General features: G+C 41.3%; 1 protein-coding gene across 22 annotated transcripts in view; it reads left to right on the top strand.

Moving 5' to 3' along the window:
- The window catches only part of SOX6 (SRY-box transcription factor 6), a 621,788-nt gene extending 601,105 nt beyond the window's left edge, over positions 1-20,683 (top strand). For all 22 annotated transcript variants that reach the window (XM_059137084.1, XM_059137116.1, XM_059137061.1 and 19 more), the window contains 2 exons: positions 2,220-2,436; positions 13,849-20,683. In XM_059137084.1, the coding sequence (XP_058993067.1) occupies positions 2,220-2,436; positions 13,849-14,152 (521 nt within the window). In that variant the 3' untranslated portion in view covers positions 14,153-20,683. The remainder of the gene's footprint in view (positions 1-2,219; positions 2,437-13,848) is intronic.
- The last annotated feature ends 262 nt before the right edge of the window (positions 20,684-20,945 follow it).

The raw sequence follows: 20,945 nt of genomic DNA, 5'->3' as shown, positions 1-20,945 counted from the left end.
AAGTTGCTACGAAACCTCAGAAAGGTGCACAGATGCTACAGTTTTCTGCTTCAGTGTTCTTGGGTTCTCACCAGGAACTGGGGTGAGCCCCCAAATCGTGTGCAATTCCTAGAGTGTTGAACAGAGCCTCGAATGATAACTTTAAAGCTCATAGAATGAAACTGCGTTTACTTTAATAAGATATGACTAGTTCAGATTTTAGAGCAGAGACTTGAACACACAGACCACAGGGCAGAGGCCCATTTTGTGGTCAGTTGCCAGAGTGATTCTCCTGCTCCTCGGGATTAAACCAAAGCCTCATTCTCTGAGCGTAAAGCTTGCCTGGTGCAGATGATACAGTTTGGAATTCTTGTGTTCAACATATTGAACATATTTTATTCAACATGTAGCATTACCGTCAACATGTTTCCTCTTTAAAAAGAAAAAACACAGAAGGCACTGTTCTATTTAAGCTGTCACGAAGTGACAAAATCTCAAAAGAAGCCATTTAAAAAGCTGAAAAACATTAGAGACTTAAACTGTGGTTTTCGTTTTTTAAATGTTTTGTTCAAAAGCAATAAATATTTAACCTTAGTAAATATCGGTGATCTGGACATACACAAATACACATGTTCTGTCACTGTATAAATAATTTAACTTGATTCTGAGACATGGGGAAGCAGTAACCTCTAAGAAAATTTAAAACATACATAAGATCAAATGGTGGTGAAATGTTAAAAAAAAAAAATAAGTTGTTCCCTTTTGATTTTTGAATTTCAAGATGGATACTAAATGTCATCCCAATTAAACGGGGTGTTATTTTTAGAGATTCTGAGATATGCTCTGGGATAGTGTTATTCCTTTTCAACTTAAGTACCTTTCAAACCAAAAAGCTCCTCATGGATATATTAAATTTTTATTCTAGTTAATAGACATTTAAAAGAAAATCAGTGTTCCCCTGTCCTTGAAATTTGATACTTAACTTTGAAATTTTCTTTTTTCCCCTTTTTTTGGCCATTTTAATAGCAGCATGAGTAGACTCTCAGATGGGCACAGAACCTCTCTGTTTCCATTTTGGCAGCTGTGGGGAATCTATATTATTGGTGTGCGTTCTGTGAAAAAACTTATTAAGAATATAGTAAGTGTATTCATGAAAATATACACTTTAAAGCACAAGTATTTCAAGAGCACCAAGAATCCTTTGTTAAATGGGGCTTTAAGCTACTGGGAGTCAGCAGAACCCAGAGAAGCCGATCTGCATAGACTGTCTACACAACTTTTGCACAACAATCAGAAAAGAACAGGGATGGATGTGCTATTAAAGCAGACCAGGATATTGCTGGCTACAGAGAATATTTGCACAACTTTCCATTTGTTTATGTATGAAAAATCTCCACTGAAGAATAGCTAACATCCAGTCAGCACAGCTGTTACCGCTTTATTCACCAGCGAGACACAAAAATGCAATTTGATACATGTAAAAAAACACATCCCTTCTTCGTCAAGTGTTTAGATAATTCCTTATAAACAATATTAGAGAAGTGAATACTTTTCCTTCTTCCTCTATAAACCACATTAAAAATTTTTGTGCTGTCACTGATACAGGTTTAAATGAACGTTTATAGTACTTGAAAATGGTGTATATAATTCCAACTGTAGCTTCCGACTTGAAAGCTAGAACTTCTTAGGTAGGGTTTAGGCTTTTTAATTACCCTGGGGCCAGGGGAGACGGTGTGCACAGGGGGTTTTTATATACGGAAGGGTAGCCGCATCAACTGACATCTTATCACAGAGTAGCCTCCCTAAAGCTGCTTGGACAAGGGTGGGAGATGTTTGAATCTCTGCAACCAGGAGAGCTTTTTCTGAGAATCCCATCAGCCTTGAGAGTCCCTGTTGGACGTGTAGGTTTTTCACCCCTTGAGAGAGAGAGACAGATAGATAACCGGGAAAGGACCTTGGCATAGGAGGTGATCTTTAAGTAGCAGAGATGTGTTTTAAAATGATACATCTTTCATAGCACCAGCTTTAAGTTATGGACAGAAATAATGTGATAAATGTATCACATGCGAAATTATCCTTTGCTTTTTGCGTCTCTGAAAGACTCCTTGGGAGACTCCGTGGTGTGTGAGGACAGGGGCTACACAGCGCCAGCGAGCGAAGCCGTGGGAAGGCGTATACGGTATTCGCCACCAACATGGGGCCCTGACCACTTGGGTACTGAAGGCTATTTTTATGTTTAGGGTCTCGCTGGAAATCCATGTCCAACCAAGAGAAGCAACCTTATTATGAAGAGCAGGCCCGGCTAAGCAAGATCCACTTAGAGAAGTACCCGAACTATAAATACAAACCTCGACCGAAACGCACCTGCATTGTTGATGGCAAAAAGCTCCGAATCGGGGAGTACAAGCAGCTGATGAGGTCTCGGAGGCAGGAGATGAGGCAGTTCTTTACCGTGGGGTGAGTGTTCCCGAACGTAGCCACCTGGGCTTTCCCTTCCCGGTAGGAAACCGCAGGCTGGCTACAGGCAGTGTGGTTGGGAAGGAGATCAGGGAAGGGAGGAGGTCGAGACCTACCCGGGGGCTTGGCTGTGGTGATCTTTGCAGTGTTACACACACACACACACACACACACACACACACACACTTGGCTGTGGTGATCTTTGCAGTGTTACACACACACACACACACACACACGGTCTTGCAGCCTGGCTCCTGCTCAACAGCTCAAAACAAACCTGGTCGCCCTCTCCTTGTCTCCCAGACTAATCTAAGATGTTCCATGCCCACACACAAAGTTGCTGGTAGTTTATTTAAGCAGACATGCAGGGAGAAAGACTAAAAACTAACTTAAGAAATCCCCAGAAGCTTTCCAGCTTCTCTGGGTGGTGCTTCTGATTCTAATCACAATAGTCTGCTTTTGTTGTGGGATCTACCACAAGATAATTGGCCTTGACATTGGTTAGAGGACCTCATTTTTGGCCTAAGATCCAGAACTCCTGTTGCAGTAAATTATTCTGTGGTGGAAGCAATAACAATGTGGATTTTCTTGCTTAAATCAGAAACTAGACATGTTTTTGATATCTTCAAGTCTGATTTCATGTCATTTTGTTTAAAAATTAGGTAATAGATTTCTGGTATAAATTTCGACTTGGCTGACTGGCTGTCTGCATTGAAAAGAGGCCCCTTGTAACCACAGCAGTTGGGATAAGTGGGGGTGCAGATGCCTGTCGGTTCCAGCAGGCCCAAGCCGAGAAGCCCAGGGGGTTGACAAACCAGAGGACCTTTCTGGAGGCCCTGGCCTGAGGCAGCTGCAATCCGATTGGGGAGATGCTTGGGATAGGCCTGAAGAGAGAGGAGTGAGTGAAAAGGCATCTGGATTTGCTGTTAACCGGGGGAGCACCGAGGGGCTATTATATGGTGGGGGAATGGGACAGCTGCCCCTGCAGGTGAGGAAAACATGTACCTTAGAGCAAAAGTAAAGAGCTGTTTATTTTTAAGGACACTAAAAAAAAAAATAAAATAAAATAAAATAACATCACAGAATAAAAAGTTGGTTTCAGAAGCCTATGTTTAGAAGCATAAAATTAATTTGGAATAGTAAATAGAATAAGAAAAAGAAAGGACAATGAAAGCAGTCTGGGTCCATGAATCTGTGCCCTCCCCTAGAGAGTTCTGCAGAGGATCGTGGGCTCCAGAGCTTGACTGCTGAGGTTCAAGCACTGTGCCACCCACCTGGGCAAGTTACTGAGCTTCTCTGAGCCTCTCTTTCCTCGTGTACGAGATGAAATAAATAACAGTACCCGTCTCACACAATGGTTGAGAGCATTCAGTGAGGCATTGCTTTTCGAAGTACTTTCAAAGCGCTTAGTACATGATCAATAAAGGTGAGTTTTTATCCTTATCCTTACTATTAAATAAGGATTTGCTATCACAATAAAACTATATTTTAGGTTATACCAGATAGTCAATGGGTTTCTTTACACCGTGGCAGAACTATTTCGAGGTAAAGGGAGGCTTAAGTCACTTTGTTGAGAATCCTACTATGAACAGAGGAAGCCGTGCCAAACTAGGTTTATCAAATTCTTCTGTATTATAAATGTTTACATTTTTAAAAATAATGCTTTAAACACCAGAAGTACAATGCAGGAGGCTATTTGCTGACGATTTAAATGATTTATGAAAAATACCGATTCATAGTGCCCTTTGAGAAGCATAGTCACATGAAACAAAATACACATTTATTTTAACTGGGTGATGATGTCTTCTTTTAATCCTGTCTCTGAGACTGTATATAATCTCCTTTGAGCAGAGAATCAGAGTTTAAGTTTGAGATCCTTTGTGATTCCCCTCTTTTTTCATGCCATGTCTCTGTGTACCTAACGATACACAATGGGTCTCTGTGGCCATAGTCTGGAAGGCTGTCAGAGGTACCATTTAAGTTCCCTGATACTTATTTAAAAATATGAGATGCAGTAATTCTATTTAACTTATTTCCCCTTACCAGAGGATCAAAATACCCAACACATGGCAACCCATGTCAAAATTTTAAAACATTAAAACAAGTCAACAACATCTACCATTTATTGTCTACTGTATCCTGTACACTAGACATTTTAGATCTATAAGTCACGTAATCCTCCAAATAAGATAAAGAAATCAAGGTCCTGTGGCTTCCAAAAAGTGAGAAAGAATCAAGGTTTAAATCCAGGTCTCTGCCTCCGTCATGCCTAACGACTGAGGAGTTGTCCTTACCACAGCTGCCTCAAAATATGCCTCATCGCCCCATTCTGGCACACTTAAGAGCATAGCTGTGCTAACTTGGAAAAGGGCTCCTAGGACCTTTGGTTGTGGTACGTGATGGCATTAAAGCAGCTTTGGTCTTTAGAGATGAAGGATCCTGTTCCTGGTAATGTAGGGGATCCATCATAGAAGGATAATTTTGGACTGTGGAGGGGGGCTACAGAGATGTAGGCAATGAGCAGAATGTCTTGTTCTTTAATTTTCGATGCTGAGTATTTCCTTCTGCCCAGCTTTGGTAATATTTGCAACCCAAAGCCAGGTATTATTTCTACTTAAGGATTCGTATTCTCTTTTAAGTAGTTGTATTTGATAGATTATTAACTCCCTGGGGTTCATCTTTGGAAATTCATCTTCATTAGATGTGAGGTTATTACAAGAGGGAAAAGAAACAAGAAATTCAAAGATTGCTATTGACTTCTTGAGGGAATGGGGGTGAGATCAATTTTTATAGCTGATTTTGAAAAGACATGCATAACTTTTGAGCCAATAAAATTACATATATTGCTCAGCATTGTCGTGCATTTTACTGACAATACAACTAAAAGTTCATTGAGCTAGATTTTTTTTCACTCAGCTATTATGAAATAAATTTACCAATAATATGAAATGGAATAACATAGACTTAACCCCTTTGATCGACAGGTTAAGTATTAGAACTTTTAATAATTTCAATGAGTACTATTAATGTAGAAATGATATTCATGTAGCTACACTATTGTCTTTTCCTAAAGAATTCCAGCCCAATGTACTTCCTCTTATTTGAAGTTTATTCAATAACTTCCCTGTGAACGCATAGAGGATTATGCAGGTACTATAAAATATCAAATCTTGGGCTACTCTTTGAATAATAATAATGGTAAATTATTGAATACTTACTTTATACTATATACTATGATGAGTGATTTATATAGATCTTTGCAAATACAACCAATTTACAAGATAAGCAATATCATCCTCACTATGGGGTTGAAAAACACAGGGTTCAGTGATGTTAAATAATTTGTCCAAGGCCACACAGTTAGTAAATTGCAGAGCTGAGGTTTAAACCAGGCTTACATGAAGACAAGCCATGTGACCTTTCTACCTGTACACACATCCCTCACTTAGAGCCTACAAACTCCTTAGAGGTTATGTAGTGCAGTGCTTATGGACACCAATTCTAGAACCAGACTGTTCTGTCTCAAATACCAGATCTGCTTCTTCCTGGGTTCAGCAACTAATACACAGCAATCGTTATTCCTCTGAAGTCTCCACTTGCCCTTGGGAATCTTATTTAAACTCTCTGCCCCTCAGTTTTCTCATAAATAGAATGGAGAGCTGACCATGATATCTACCACATGGGGCCTTTCTGAAGATTGAATAGCTTGATCTATCTAAAGTGCTAAAAACAACGTCTGGCACATAGGAAGCCCTGAATCAGAGCAAATATTATTATTCTAGAAAAATAATGCTACATGGCATGTATGTATCTATATACATATAAAAGAATTATATTCTAGGGCCTTATGCTAGAAGGGATTTGAACATTTGCCATTTTGATCTTAATCCAAAAGAGGTTGAATCAAATATAAATATAATTGATTAGCATAGGCTAGCTGTACTATTTTCAGTATTGTCCTCCTATAGAGAAAGCCAGATTAGGGTTTCTAACAGGTAATATAAAAAGATTGCTATTCTTTCCACTTCTTACTGCAGTATTAACTACAGAGATGTACGACATGTAGGCTTATCTCCTAATGAAACGGACTTCATTGTCTTCATTTATAGAAGCTGTAAAAGTCTGAAAGAACAGCAAACAAGGGGGATTTGCCAAATTAATACATAGGGGTTTTTTGCAATGGTGAAGCTAGACGATATTCCAGGAACATTCCCGTGATTTGGAAGCCATACAATAATGCTGAGCTCTATCAGGGTTGGCTTTACCCTTTGCTGGGGCTGGGAGGAGGGGTACTTAGCCATTTCTGCTCATCTCCGCTGCATGTGTATACCTTTACGAACATCTACAACTTTTGTTTTGATGTGCACATTCATTATTTGTAAAGCCCAATATTTGCCAGCTATTCCTGTTTGTGAAATCTGCAGTGTTTGAATTTTGACTTTGCAATTGATCTGTAAAGGAAGGAAAAATGCTTTTTAGGAAAGTAATTTCCGATAGACAAAGCTTGAGCCTGCTGGCTGGATTTTCCATTTTGTTAATTGATTGGTCCGTCAATTGGTAAGGACTTATTTGAAACCAGTGAGGTGCCCAGCACTGTACTAAATTAATACAGGACATGAGGCATTAATTCTGTACACAATGAGCTTCAGAGAGTGTTCTAGTCAGAGAAACCAGATGCATACATAAACATATTAGCAAATAACAGTTTGTTATACATACATATACACAGAGAGAAGAGAGGCTACATTGCATAGTGCTGCACATAATCTATAGTGAAGTACTAATTCTGATTTTGTAAATGAGAGCAAGCAAAGCTCAGGGGAGGAGAGCTTGCTATGCACTAGGGCTAACCATAGGTCATCCTGGAGGTTTTTCTATAGGTCTTGAGTTTTGGGTAGGGTCAGGCTTGTGGACGTGGAGGTCAAGATTCCTATTTTAGCAGGAAGAAGAGCCAGGAACACATGGAGGGAAATGCAGAAATGTTCAATAGTTTAAAAATGAAGCTAACCTAGAGGTTAGTTCTGGCAGTAAAGAAAAGTAAGAGAGGTAGGGCGGAGCAATATTTTGGAAACCCTTGAAAGCCACAATTTGGCAACTATAACTAGCCATGCTCACTTGATTTTTCAGTCTTTTATTATGCTGGTAACAACAATGGGGAAAGCAAGGCCAGCATGATTGTTAGCTTATGATTTTGTGTCCACAGAATCAGCGGTAACTTAGAAGTGGCCTCAGAAGTCATATACTTCAAGTAGCCAACCGCTATAGGAGCCTCACTGAGTTCTGCTTGGACTACTCTAGGGCTAGAGAGCTTACCACTTCCCAAGGGAGCTAGTTTCTCTGTGGGCATATCCTAATGCTAGAAAGTTCTTTTTACTGAGTGGTGATCTACCTTTCTGCTACTTGGTTGGTTAAATTCTAATCCTCTTCTTTGGTCCCTATCCTAGAGCAAGTCTCTTCCTTCTTTATAAAGACATTCAAGCATTTAAAGATGGTTATATTCACATACCTTCTCCACTATCTTCCCTTGCATATGTCTAGTCTCATTAAATCTTATCTTCTCTCAGATAGGTTACCCAGCTTTTTTATTTGTCCCCTCCATTCACTAGTTCGTTCATTCATTTGTTCATTCATTCATTAGTTGCATGTATGCAGTATGAAATGTGCCTCCTGTGTTCCAGGCATTGTCTAAGTTCTAGAGCTATACCCATGAAAATGCCTGTGCTCGTAAAGCTTACATTCCAGTGGGGAAAGTCAGGCAATCAATCAACAATGAATAAATAAATATCAAAAAGTAGTAAGTACTTAGAATAAAGTCAAGTAGGGAAAGTATAGGGAGTGTCAGAGGATGGAGTGCAATTTTAAGAAGAGTGGCTACAGAAGCTCACTGAGCAGCTCCCACTTGAGCAGCTCAGGCCTGCAGAGTGAGGGAGCAAGCTGTGTGGTCTCTGGGAGAAGAACCAGGCAGGGAGAGCAGCCGCTGCAGAGGTCTGGAGGGAAGGTTGCAATTGGCATGTTCAAGAACTAACGAGGCTAGAGTAGTAGGAGAAGAGTGGGTAGGTGCGAAGAGTCAGAGTTATCAGAGATGTGTTAGGGAGTCAAACTGTGAAAGGACCTTTGGCTTTTGTGAAGATTTGGAATCTGACCATGAGTGAGATGGAAAGGCACGGAAGGGTCATGAGCAGAAGAGTATCACGATCTGATTTAGGTTTTAAAAAGATCACTTTATGGTTTTGAGTATTGTTGGAAGGGGAGATGGCTGAAATAAGGAGGCAGACTCTTAAAATAACCCAGATTAATCTCCCTGATATGAGGAAGTGGTGATGCAACATGGGGGCTTAAGTGGGTAGGAGAAGAATAAATGAAACAAGATGGGATTGGGAGGGAGACATCCATAAGTGACTCTTAATCTCACAAAACAAACTGAGGGTTGCTGGGGGGAGGGGGTTTGGGAGAAGGGGGTGGGATTATGGACATTGGGGAGGGTATGTGCTTTGGTGAGTGCTGTGAAGTGTGTAAACCTGGTGATTCACAGACCTGTACCCCTGGGGATAAAAATATATGTTTATAAAAAATAAAATATATTAAAAAAATAATAATAATAAATAACCCAGATTAGGGTTGGTGGTAGCCTGGATCCGATTTGTAGGGGTGGAGGTAGCAAGAAGTAGATGGATTCTGGATGGATTCCTGACAATGGACCACTAGAATTTGCTGATGGCCTGGATATAGGGTTTGAGAGGACATACATATAGTTACCAAGGATTGACCCAGGCAGCCAGAAAGATGAAGTGATCATTAACCAAGATCAGAAGACCCTTGAGAAGGAGAGGTATGTGGTGATGATCAGGAGTTTGGTTTTTGGATCTGTAAGGTTGAGATGCTGTTTTGATATCTAAATCAAATAAGAAGCTATATACATATATGACTCTGGAATTTAGGAATGTAGTGCTTACTGGATATACAAATTTGAGAGTTGTCAGCACCTAGATAATATTCAAAGCTATGAAAAATGGACAAGCTCACCAAGGGCATGAATTTAGATAGAGGCAAGACAAGGTACAAGGACTGATCCTTGGGTACTTCAGAGTTTTGATGTCAGGTTGATAAGGAGGGAGTGCCCATCCAGGGACCTAGAAGGAGAGGTAATGAGATTGGAAGGAGAACAGAAGACCAGCAAAGAAAGCAGTTCAGCCAGGCAAAACGTGGCCAGCCTTATCAAATGCTGCCAGTGGCATAAATCAAGTAAGATGAGGACCAAGAACTGACTCTTGAACTTAACAACATGGAGCGCACTGGTAGTATTGCCTTTACAAGCTGTATTTCAGTGGAGTATTGGGAGTGATTGAAGTAGATTTAAGAATTTAGTGGAAAAATTGAAGAGAGTGAATATACACAGTTTTTCAAAGAGTTTTGCCTTAAAGGAGATAGAGAATTAGAGCAGTAGCTGGAGGGGGATGTGAGTCAAGAGAGAGTTTTGTTGGTTTTGCTTTTTCTAAAGTGGGAGAGAGGGCGCCTGGGTGACTCAGTGGCTTAAGCCTCTGCCTTTGGCTCAGGTCAGGTCTGGGGTCCTGGGATCGAGCCCCACATCGGGTTCCCTGCTCAGTGGGGAGCCTGCTTCCCTTCCTCTCTCTGCCTGCCTCTCTGCCTATTTGTGATCTCTCTCTCTCTCTGTCAAATAAATAAAATATTTTTTAAAAAATAAGTAAAGTGGGAGAGGTTGTGGCATATTTATGTGCAAATGGGAATGATCCAGGAAAGAGGGAAAATTGATCATGCAGATGGGAGAGACGGTCACTGGAGAGAGATCTTTCGTATGTGAGAACAGATAGTTTCAGTGCAGAAGTGAAAGGATTGGCCTTACTTTGGATTACAAATTCATTCAAAATACAAGGAGGCAAGCAGAGAATTAAAACAGACAGAGGCAGATGGATAAATGTGATTGGTGGGAGCTTGTGAAAAATTTCATCTGATTATTTCTAATTTCTCCATGAAATGGAAAGCCAGGTCATCAATTGAGAGTGAGGATATGGGAGAAGTTGGACATCTAAAGAGAGCTGAGAAGGTGTGAAATAATTATCTAGGAGAGTAGAAGAGGGAGCAGCATACGAAAAAGTACAACATGAGGGCTGAACAGCACCAGAGGCTAATTTGAAATTCATGCTCAAAAAAATCTGAGACTAGTATGTATGCATGGTAGTGTGTTTTTTCTGCAGCCAGTTCAGCTATGCGGGAGTGCTCAAAAGTAGGCAGAGAGTTCAAGTTTTGCCTTGTAAGGGAGGGGAGAGAACCTGCGAGACAGTGACTAACCACAGAATCTATCCTGGGTAAAGAGGTAAAGGCAGGACACATGGGGGTTGGGACAGGGACAGCAAAAATTGGTTGAAGGATCAAGGAATTGTAGATGCCCATGGGGTGGAAGAATTATTGGACTGGGGTTTCAGAGGAAGAAAACTAGAAAGAGAAGATGTGGTGGTCATAGAGTTGGATGTTTAAAATGGACATCAGGGTGGGGTTACAGCTGGAAATGATAAGGTCTGCTGACACAGGAAGGGGGCCAGAGCACCCCCGAGGAGAGGTCAAGAACTTGAGATTGCAAGGTGTCGGTATTATCACCTCCATGGACAGTGAGTCATCAGGAATTATGGCAGAAGAACTGTTGGAGAGGGAGTGACAATAAGCCAGGAAGTAACATCTTTAAAGAAGGAGGGGCAATGATGAGGCAGGAAGTAGACAGGGAGTCAGTGGGTGCCACAGTCTGGCATCTCTCTACCACCAGTAGCTGGCTTTTGGCGATCATGTGCCTCACTCCAGAAAGTAAGTTGTGCCCATGTTTTATTTGTTTGTTTTTCGTGTTCAATTACCAGCATAATGTCCAAGAATTGTGAAGTATGTGGAGCCCAGTTTTGAAGAGTTTGTTTGTGATCCATATTGCCACGTATTTTTCTGATCGTGTGAGCTTGCCTTCCTTGCCCTAATCTTGATATCCAGTAGAGAATTTGTGACATTAAGGAAGGGTTCAGCTCCTGGCTGTCATGATCCTATGGCCTTGGACAAACAGTCTGAACTCTCTGAAACTTAGTAGGTAACTTCATCAGTAAAGAGGGGAAATAATATTCACCTCTTAGACTTATTGTGAGGGTTAAAGTAGATAACGTGAAAGCGTCTGAGCATAAGCACCTAAGCATTATCACCAGCACATAATAGGGGCCCAGTTAAAATTTATTTAAGAGACAATACATGTAGATAGTTTGATTAAAAAATACTACAAAACTGACCATCTATTCTTTCTGAAAAAAAGAATGTCCTTTATGAAAAGAAAGTGTACCATTGGATAGTTAGTGTATGGAATGTAGAGTTTATGTTACAGATTAGCTCACCAAATTGGGAAATCTGTAAAATGGGTTAATATTGCAATAAAAGTTTTTACCCTACACTCATTATGTGATTAAGGCAAAAATATTTTTATTGCAATTATCCAAGTTCTGTAAAAAATTTAATGAGGCATTCGCTGCCTTGGGCAGGCTAGCATGAAATTTAATTTGCGTTAATTTGCCCAAAAGTTAGGAAGCAGAATATAATGTTTTTAGAATTTGATTCTTTGAGAGGGAAACTAGTATTTGAGAAGATGTTTCTGTGAGCAGATCTAGATTTCTCTATCATCTTCTTCAGGCAATAAAAAAAAATCACCATGAGTTTCATAGGGAACGGATCAATATCAGGTCTTAATGCCAACTGGGTACCGACAGGATCTATAGAAATCAGGAATTTTCCTGAGACACAAAGAGCATAGTCTATTTGTCAGTTGAATATCTAGAGAGGAGAGAGTGGTAAAATTCAAGTCAAGTGACCTAGTTTTAAAAGCTGGCTCTGCTGGGTGTTGAATGCAGGACTTTACACAAGGCCTTACCTTCTTCTTCTGAAACCTGGGCATGACAATACCTCATAGGGTTGCCGTGTTAATTGAATGAAGTAATATATATGAAAATATTTGCTATATTATATTAGTCAGAGGTGAAGGAATCATAGTCATCCCTTCTGGGGATTGGAAAAAGTAGAAGATAGCATCATGCAGTATCTCACAGAGTGAGTCTGGGTCATTCCCATCATTGATCCTTCTACCAGGCTGGAAGGCATGCAGGGCTTTCTGAGAAAATTATTCCAGAGTTACAAGCCAAAGAATGGCTTGTAACTTAGCTGCTTCTTCATAGATTCGGGATATTTTTCTGACTAAGGTGGACAGAAGGATTTAACGATATTGTAGAGGGTCAGTAAGAACCATTCAAGGGATGGACCAACCTGAAGTCATGAGTATTAAAAGGTGAAAGGACCTTCCAAGACTTCCCTGACCCCAGCTCTCATAAACATCTGGAAACTGAAGTTCAGAAAGGATAGTTACAGTGATATTTTGAAATGAATTTAAATGGTAATTATTGTCCATTCAGGTTGAGGAACACTTGGTAAATATCGCAACCATGAGAATATTTTTTCAGTCATAGTCTGTGAGCTAGGTGTCATAGGTCTTTAATTCTTTCAACCAATTACAGTGCCTCAAGGGAAATTGAGAGGCAGAGAGCAATGTCTCCCTGTAGAGGGAGAGACTGACCTTCATACAGGGTCTGGTAAGTTTATTTGAACCAGAGTACCATTATGACAGAATGATCTGGTGTGACCCAGTCTTGGCACCTGCTAGGATCTCAAATGAGGCAATGTGTGTTATTCTGATAGGTCACAGGGCTCTCGCCGCTCTTCCCTCCTGACTCCTCCAACCCAGTGCCCGGCCAGGGCCTCGGGAGTCATGACATCCAAGATGCTCCTTCCATAATTATGAAAATAGAAGCTCCTTAAAGGAGCATCCCTTCCAGTTCAGCCATAGAAATAGGTAGCTATTTGCATAGATAGCAAATATATGCTTTGCTAAATCTGACTCTCTGGGACATACTCGATCCCTTCTCATCTTGATCTTCCCTTTGTACGACTCTCGAGCCAAGCTGAAGACACGAGCCTGCTTAGCAGCATCACTAAACTATATGTCACGCTACCAGTTATTTTGTTTTTATCGTCCTGGGAGATCTTAAAAAATGACGTCACATGTAACTTTTGGAATTGACTACAGCATTGGTTTCAAATGGCAATTGTTATTCAACCTTTGCCATATGCAATGTTGTCAGAACCCTGCTTTTATGTTTCAAAACCATCAATAAGTTGCTCCATTGTCTTGCTTAATGCCCAACCATAGCAACCTGGGGTGAGGACGTGCAGGACCTCCAGGGAGCACCTTTGTTCCGTTCTTTGGTTCACTTAGAATGTCAAACAGAGCCCCCTCTCAGAATGTGTGGGGGAGGAATTCGAGTGCCCCCTGGAAGACCATACAGATTTCCCCCTGTTTTATTTTATTTTTTTGAATCCATACAGGCAGCAGCCTCAGATTCCAATCACCACAGGAACAGGCGTTGTGTATCCTGGTGCTATCACTATGGCAACAACCACACCGTCACCTCAGATGACATCTGACTGCTCCAGCACCTCGGCCAGCCCAGAGCCCAGCCTCCCTGTCATCCAGAGCACTTATGGTATGAAGACAGACGGCGGGAGCCTCGCTGGAAATGAAATGATTAATGGAGAAGATGAAATGGAAATGTATGACGACTATGAAGATGATCCCAAATCAGACTATAGCAGTGAAAATGAAGCCCCTGAAGCTGTCAGTGCCAACTGAGGAGTGTTTGTTTGCTGAATTAAAATACTTTGACATTTCACCTTCCCTCCCCCAACAAAAAGTTCTTAAAGAGCCCGCATGCATTTGTGGCTCCACAATGACATCAGCAGAATGGTCTTAATTGTTTCGTAAAGTGTGAGACAGATTCAGTTTTCCCGGATTTTTCATGAACTTGAGTTTTTGTCGTTATTGTTATTGTTGTTGTTGTTGTTTTTTTAATTTAGGTGAAGACATATTAAATATGAGACACCAGGACTTGAAAACTTATCTCAACCCATAGCTGTCTTACAAGTCTTATATTTTTGTCTTACTTTTTTTTTTTCCTTTTGGATGTTGATAAAGGTTTAAGTTACTGTTTTAGATGGGGTTAAACATTCTCACTCAGGTATGCTGTGCCGGCCTACAGGTTGTGAATGTGTTTTTATTCTGAATTATTGGAGAGAACAACTGAGGATTTCATATTGTGAAACAGTAAAAGTCCACAGCGTGTGCAGCTGCATGTAGAGCATATTCAAAAGGCCTCGGAATTCCATTTTTCCACGTGTAGAGTTAAACTCTGAATGTGCCAAACTTTTCTCAGAACTTTTGAATCTTCATATTTTGGAAGTCTTAAAGGAGACACTGCGAAGTCTTAGACAATCTTTGGCATCTTAAAATAAATTAGCAAACCACACATTTTTTTTTTTCCAGAAAATGGTAAAGTACTCAGGAATCTGGAGACAAGATATTGTAAGGAACGAACAAGGTTGCCACAGTGCACGTACCCAATCGTGTTTGCCTCTTGACGTGCCATCAGTGCGTGATGCGCCGCGACGAGCGCGCCCCAGAGCATTCACCACACCAGATACCCACACGGTGGTCTTCTCTCCCTGAGACCACCTCTCACTACATCCATTATCCCTTCGCCTTTTAACCCTGACATTCAGTCTTAACACATTTTCTCTTAAATAATTTATTCATTCCAGAATGTCAAGGGTCCACTTACTATTTATTTGAAAAAAAATGTTGGTGGCATTAATTTAATAATTCTTGTTTTTCACCCTCCTTCCCTGAAGATCTTTTCAGCCCCTTTCACCTCCTTCTCCTGCTACATACAAAAGGTGTACATAGTGATTTTATGTCCCCAGAGCATCTGGAAACATTTCTGAAACAATATTCTGTTAAATACTTATATTGTTTTCAAACATAAGTGTCTATCTGGCTGGAGGGCTGTGTATTTGGATACAGGTGTAGAGTCTTACACTTCAACAGGTCTGCCCCTGAGGTTCTCTGGGACCTCAAGTCTTTCGCCAGACTTCCCCTCTAATACAGTCTAGCAACAGTGGTAGGATCTGCATCAGCGGCATTTCCCCTAAATGCCCTTCGGCAGCAAGGGGCAGCAGTGGTGACTGCCAGGCAGGAGGGTCCACAGCCAAGACGAAAGCCCAAGGTTGTGGGCCACAGAGGAGGCCACAGCGATGCTGTCATGGGCTGGCATCTATCTCCACACTGAGCTGCCTTAGCCCTTCTGGCGCGCCTAGGGAGTTTTAGTTTTTGTTTCTCTTGTTTTTGTTTTGTTTTGTTTTTGCAAAATCCCCAGGATGCAGGAAGCCACATGACCGCCTCAAGGCAAAGATAGAGGCGAATAGTCATGATACATCCAGAGAATGAAAGAAAACCGTAGGGAAGGAGAAGGATGGGAGATACATTCCCTGTAGGGGATGTTCCTACTGTTAACTCTGGGGAACGGATGACTCCTGGGGCAGCAGGTGAGCTCCTCTGGCTCCCTCCCTCCATCGGTGGCCACATGGGTTGGGGGGCAGGGCATGCCTCCCTGTGAACACGATTAACAGCACTGGACACAGGAGGATTTCTCTGGAGATGTGCTGATGGGCAGGGAGGCAGTGAGGTTTCATTCCCCTCTCCTACCACTGGAAGCTCAGCTATGCCATTTTGACCTTCCTGAAACCAGGACTGACTGCCTATGGTGGGGGAGGGAGCCTCTCCGGGAGTGGTTCAATGGGAAAATGTCAGTTAATGGGACAGTTCACCTCATGGGACAACCCAGAATCTGATCACCAGGACATAGGAACGGCCCCATCAGATTTCTTGAGCCATTTTGTCACTTGGAAGAAAATAGTGTACCTTCATATTTATTTAAGGAGTGCTCAAGGCCACACCTAATAGCAATAAATAGGTCTAGCCAAGATGTTACTGGCTGTGTCATTAGCTGCGAGTGCTCTCCATAAGCTGATTAAGGTACTGATAGGAATGTTTTGTTTGTAGTATTGGTTGGGGATTGGAACTTTGTTTTTGTACATTTATTTTAAATGAGGAGGAGGCCATTTTTTTCCTCAAAAATGAATATTTATTATTGTCTTACTGATTTTTTTTTTGATTATATACCTCTCCTCCTCACTTCATACTCGTGTTTTTTTTCTCTTTCTCTTTGACTCAGCTTTTGCTCTCTCCTCCTTTTTTTATTTTGCCGCATAGGTAGAGTGCTATATGGCTAGCATTGTATTGTATGTAATTAATTTTGCACAAAGGCAAACATTTAGAACAGTAGGTTAATTTTGTTTGTTTTTATGACCATGCCAAAATAATATTCTGGGCTGGTGGAGAACAAAGGACTGTTCTTTAGGACTGAAACTTGATTTTGCTTATAGTTAAAAAAAAAAAAAAAGAAAAGAAAAGAAAAAAAACAAAAAACACACACACTCACAGATGTTGTTTCGTAAGTGTTATAAGCACTGGATATAAATGGTATTTTTTATCACTTCTGACTAATGTGAAACTGTTGTACGAAAACGACATGAACAAAAGTCATCTGTTTCGACTCGTGTGGGCTTGCCTCACAGTTGCCGGATTTGAGTCATTTTTATGTCTTGTTATTTCATTTATTTATGCAAAATACATGTGTGTATGAACACTTTGTTTTAGCTCCAGCTCTGCCTCGGTACTGGGGTGCAGTTACTCCTAGCCATGTTCTTAAAAGTGTAAGGCTATTCAGGAATGATCTGATTGTAAACGTCTCTTTCATTGGGTCAAACAGTGATGCTGTATTTGAATCTAAATTCTGCGCGTAAGCAGTTTATTTATTAGCCAAGTGTGGCTCTAAATATCCACGGAAATTAAGAATGACAATCATAGGGATCACCTCATTTTCCTTTCAGTGGGGCTTAAACAAAGTTCTTATGACTTTACCATCTCATTTTAGATTTTTCTAATTGTGTAAATATAACATAGAAATAGAATTTATTTTTGGTTCATGAGTACTTAGTGAGATATAAGTTATGTATTTCCTTTTCGTTCTCTATCCATATATGTTGGTCCAGACTAGAAGTTGACAAGTCACTGTACCTCATGGGAATAGTGAATTAGCAGCCGCAGTGAGAGAGCAGTGTTCCACCTGTCGCTGGGGCAGTCAAACCCTTCTCCCGGGTTCCCGTGCAGTTTGGAACCCACTGTCCACAGACTCAGAATTTTACTTACTTGTTTATTCTAGAAACTCGAAGAATTGAGCATCCTAAATTTCCAGTACAGCTTGGGGGAGAGTCAATTTGCTTTTGTTAGTCTGCCTAAATCTTATAACGGAGTTCTGTGACCATTTAATAGCAAGAAGCGTGAATGCCATTCTACAGGCAAGCATCTGCCTCTGAGATTGACCGTTAATAAAAGTCCTGCCATGCCAATTAGATTAAAGAGTGCTCATCAACTGTTTCCTGGGCCTCCTATTTCACAGTATCTTCAAATCAAAAACAGATCATCTCCATATTGCTAAAAAAAAAATTTACAGGATCAGGATTTTTCCTTGTCACTTAGAATAGGGACACTGGCCCACGATCCTCTCCTAAAAAATGGACCATATGGGGGAGGAAGGAAGGAAGGAAAGAAAAGAAGGAAGGGAAGAAAAGAAAGAAAGGAAGAAAAGAAGGAAGACGAAGGAAGGAAGGAGGGGAGGAAAGGAAAGAACAGGAGAAAGAAAAGGTCAGTCCGTGCACAGGAGCAGCCAGGCAGGCGGTCTCTCCATCTCTTTGGCAGAGGCAATGCAGCACCTTTTCCAGGAAGGTGGGAACATCTGTCATTCTCACGCGTAGACAGCCCGATCTTTTAGGAGGACACCAGTTTGCTTCACTTGGTATTTGATACTCCCCAGCCTTGTCCTCCGGCCTGATTCGATATGCCAGGGTCCTGACTCAGTCTCCCGGGCCAAGTTCTAAATTCAGGTGTGGGCTCACAGCGCTGTCGAGCTTGTCAAATTCTGGCCTCCCCTGAACATTAGCCCCACTGGAGCCTGGGGTGTTTGAAAAGGGTGTGATCGCTCTAGGGCTGAAATTAAAGGCTTCTTTCTTTTCCTTACGAAGCTGGGCTGCTGCTTTGGCACACACCCTCCCGAGCCAGGAGCACAGGCACTAGCTGAAAGCCGGGATTGTTCCGAGGAAGCTCAGCTACCCCCAGTAGGAAGGCAGCCTAGTCACTTGCACACCACAGGCAGAGGCTGCTTCTCTTAATATACTCATTTTGCAAAGAGCTGACCTCTACCTACTCATTAGGGAAAGGAAAAAAGAATCACTTAGTAGTTTTAAACCATATGAGAAGTCCTGTACCAAGTGCCAACAACTACAAAGAATGCAGCTAGAGGAATGTATTGAAATTATTCTTGGGTCTTCCTTTATAATGAGAAAATGACAAGAATGGTTGCTGTAGCCTTGCCTGATTTTGTGCACGTTTTGTCTAAGGACTGAGTTGGCACTTAAGCTCGCTTCTCAACGTATAATAATATTGTATGACCTCATTTGTCCTCTTACAGAAGCACTTGCATCATTTCCGTAAGTCATCTGCCCCCTGACATGTTTTCTTCCTTAAATAAACAACTTCTATCTATTATTCCTGCCGATTATGTCCTGTTTCTGATGCTATGTACTGTTGAGCGTAACCCTCTGCTAGGATCATTGAAGATATTGATATGCAAACACATTTCCTTCTCACCCTCACCCCATCTTTCCTTCTGGGGACAGACTGCTTGCCAAAAGCTCACGAACAAGTATTTGGAATGCTGGTACCTTTGGGGCAGGGCTAGAGGGTGGGGGTGGGGGGGAAGGGGAGCAGAAAGGTAATGTTTAGCGCAGATACTCTTCCAGCTGGTGTCCGTGGCTATAGGAACGCTTGACGGCAACTCGGTGACCTGTCTTGCTCAGTAGTTTCTTGTTCCTGAAGAACCACAAGCATAAGGTGAGGCCTCAGTGCTGGTGCTCTTGGAGTATGGGGAATGTGCAAATATTTAACTGTTTTGTATGCTGCACATTGCAGATCTGCTCATGTGCATTCTCCGTTTGTCTTCCTTTGTCATACGTGTTTTTGCTTTTTTGAAAGTGCAGTCTTTATGGTACCCTTCTCCGGCTTGTAGCAAATTAGAATGCTTAGCATTTATGTTCATTCATTTATTGTATTTGCCATGTAAAATTTTTATTACCTTAGACAAGCTTATAAGCTGTTACTACATAACTTATCTTACTGTAACTCTTTTATTTCCCAACCTTGTAATTTGTTTGTGATGTATATTGTGAGATTGTATTCTATGTTAATTTAATCAGCACAATTCACTGACATGCTGGACTGACATGCTGGCTGCTGTTTCAAAGTGTAAAGTTCGTGTAGGCTGTTGGGACAACTGCAGCTTGTTGTCAAGGTACTGTGCTTTGGGTCCTCTAGCAACACTGTGGGTGTGGCCCCTTAGGATGCTAAGGGCATTCGCTATACCCTCGAGCAAATTTAACTGCAGATTTTCTTTGTAGAAATTCTATGTATAACGCAGGTACCTACTTGGCCCATGGCTGGTAACTATTTGGGCAATTAGAAAAAAAAACACAAAAACCATAAAAACTAGTGTCTATTGCTGCTTTGAATATGTTTGAAAGTCTGAAAATGTAAATAATTTATCAAAAAAAAAATCTTGTACAGTCCAGTGTAAAGTTTTTAAATTACCTTAAGGGTTGCCATCACATGTCTCTTACACTCTCCTCTTGATAATGGAAAAAAAAAGTTTGCTAAGGATTAAAGAAATGGGAAAAGAAAAAAAAAGAATCTCTTCAAATTTAAAGGAATGAATCATTGTTCTTAGCTTTGTTGCATACACACATTTCTTGGATTTCGTTGTGCAGTATTGACGTGAGATAAACTCGACCTTGAATAATCTTTCAGTGGTACTTTTCAAAGTCTTCCCCTCCTCTGCCTCATAATTAAGGGAAAAGACAACATTGAAAGACACACTGTCCTTATCTATCCTGGTGTATGTTGGCACCTTAGCTACTTTTTTTTTTTTTTTCTTTTTGCACAAGGTGCTTTCCTGATATGTTAAACATGCCATCTTTGGGTGATAATGTATATGCCATGAAGGGGCCTCGGCCCCTCAGGGGAGTGTCTATAAGAACTGCCTATTTATGCTCATTTACCTCAAGACTGTCCTCTCTACCCTTAATCTAGTCGTCATACTCCATCTTTTGTACTGCTGTTGACACTTACAAATTAAAGATAAATTTTGTTTTATGACCTCTGTGTACGGCCTTGTCTATGCCCTGGACACTGTTCCCACCGTGGAGCCCGGGGAAGGCCCGGGCTCGCCCCCGCTCGCCACTGGAGCCTGCAGGCCCTCACCTCTGCCCAGCCGGAGGTGGGTCTCAGAAACTCTTCAAACCCATTGGCCTGGGACGACTTGCCTGCTTTTGTCATCGTGGAGCCTCTGCTGCTGCGGCAGGAAATGCTTGTGGATTTAGACGGTAGGAACGGGATCCAAGGTGGATTTTTGTCCAGA

This window comes from Mustela lutreola, chromosome 1 (genome assembly GCF_030435805.1).
Source record: "Mustela lutreola isolate mMusLut2 chromosome 1, mMusLut2.pri, whole genome shotgun sequence".
NCBI classification, from domain to species: domain Eukaryota; kingdom Metazoa; phylum Chordata; class Mammalia; order Carnivora; family Mustelidae; genus Mustela; species Mustela lutreola.
The sequence above is the reverse complement of the archived record's forward strand: the minus strand, read 5'-3'. Positions and strand labels throughout refer to the sequence as shown.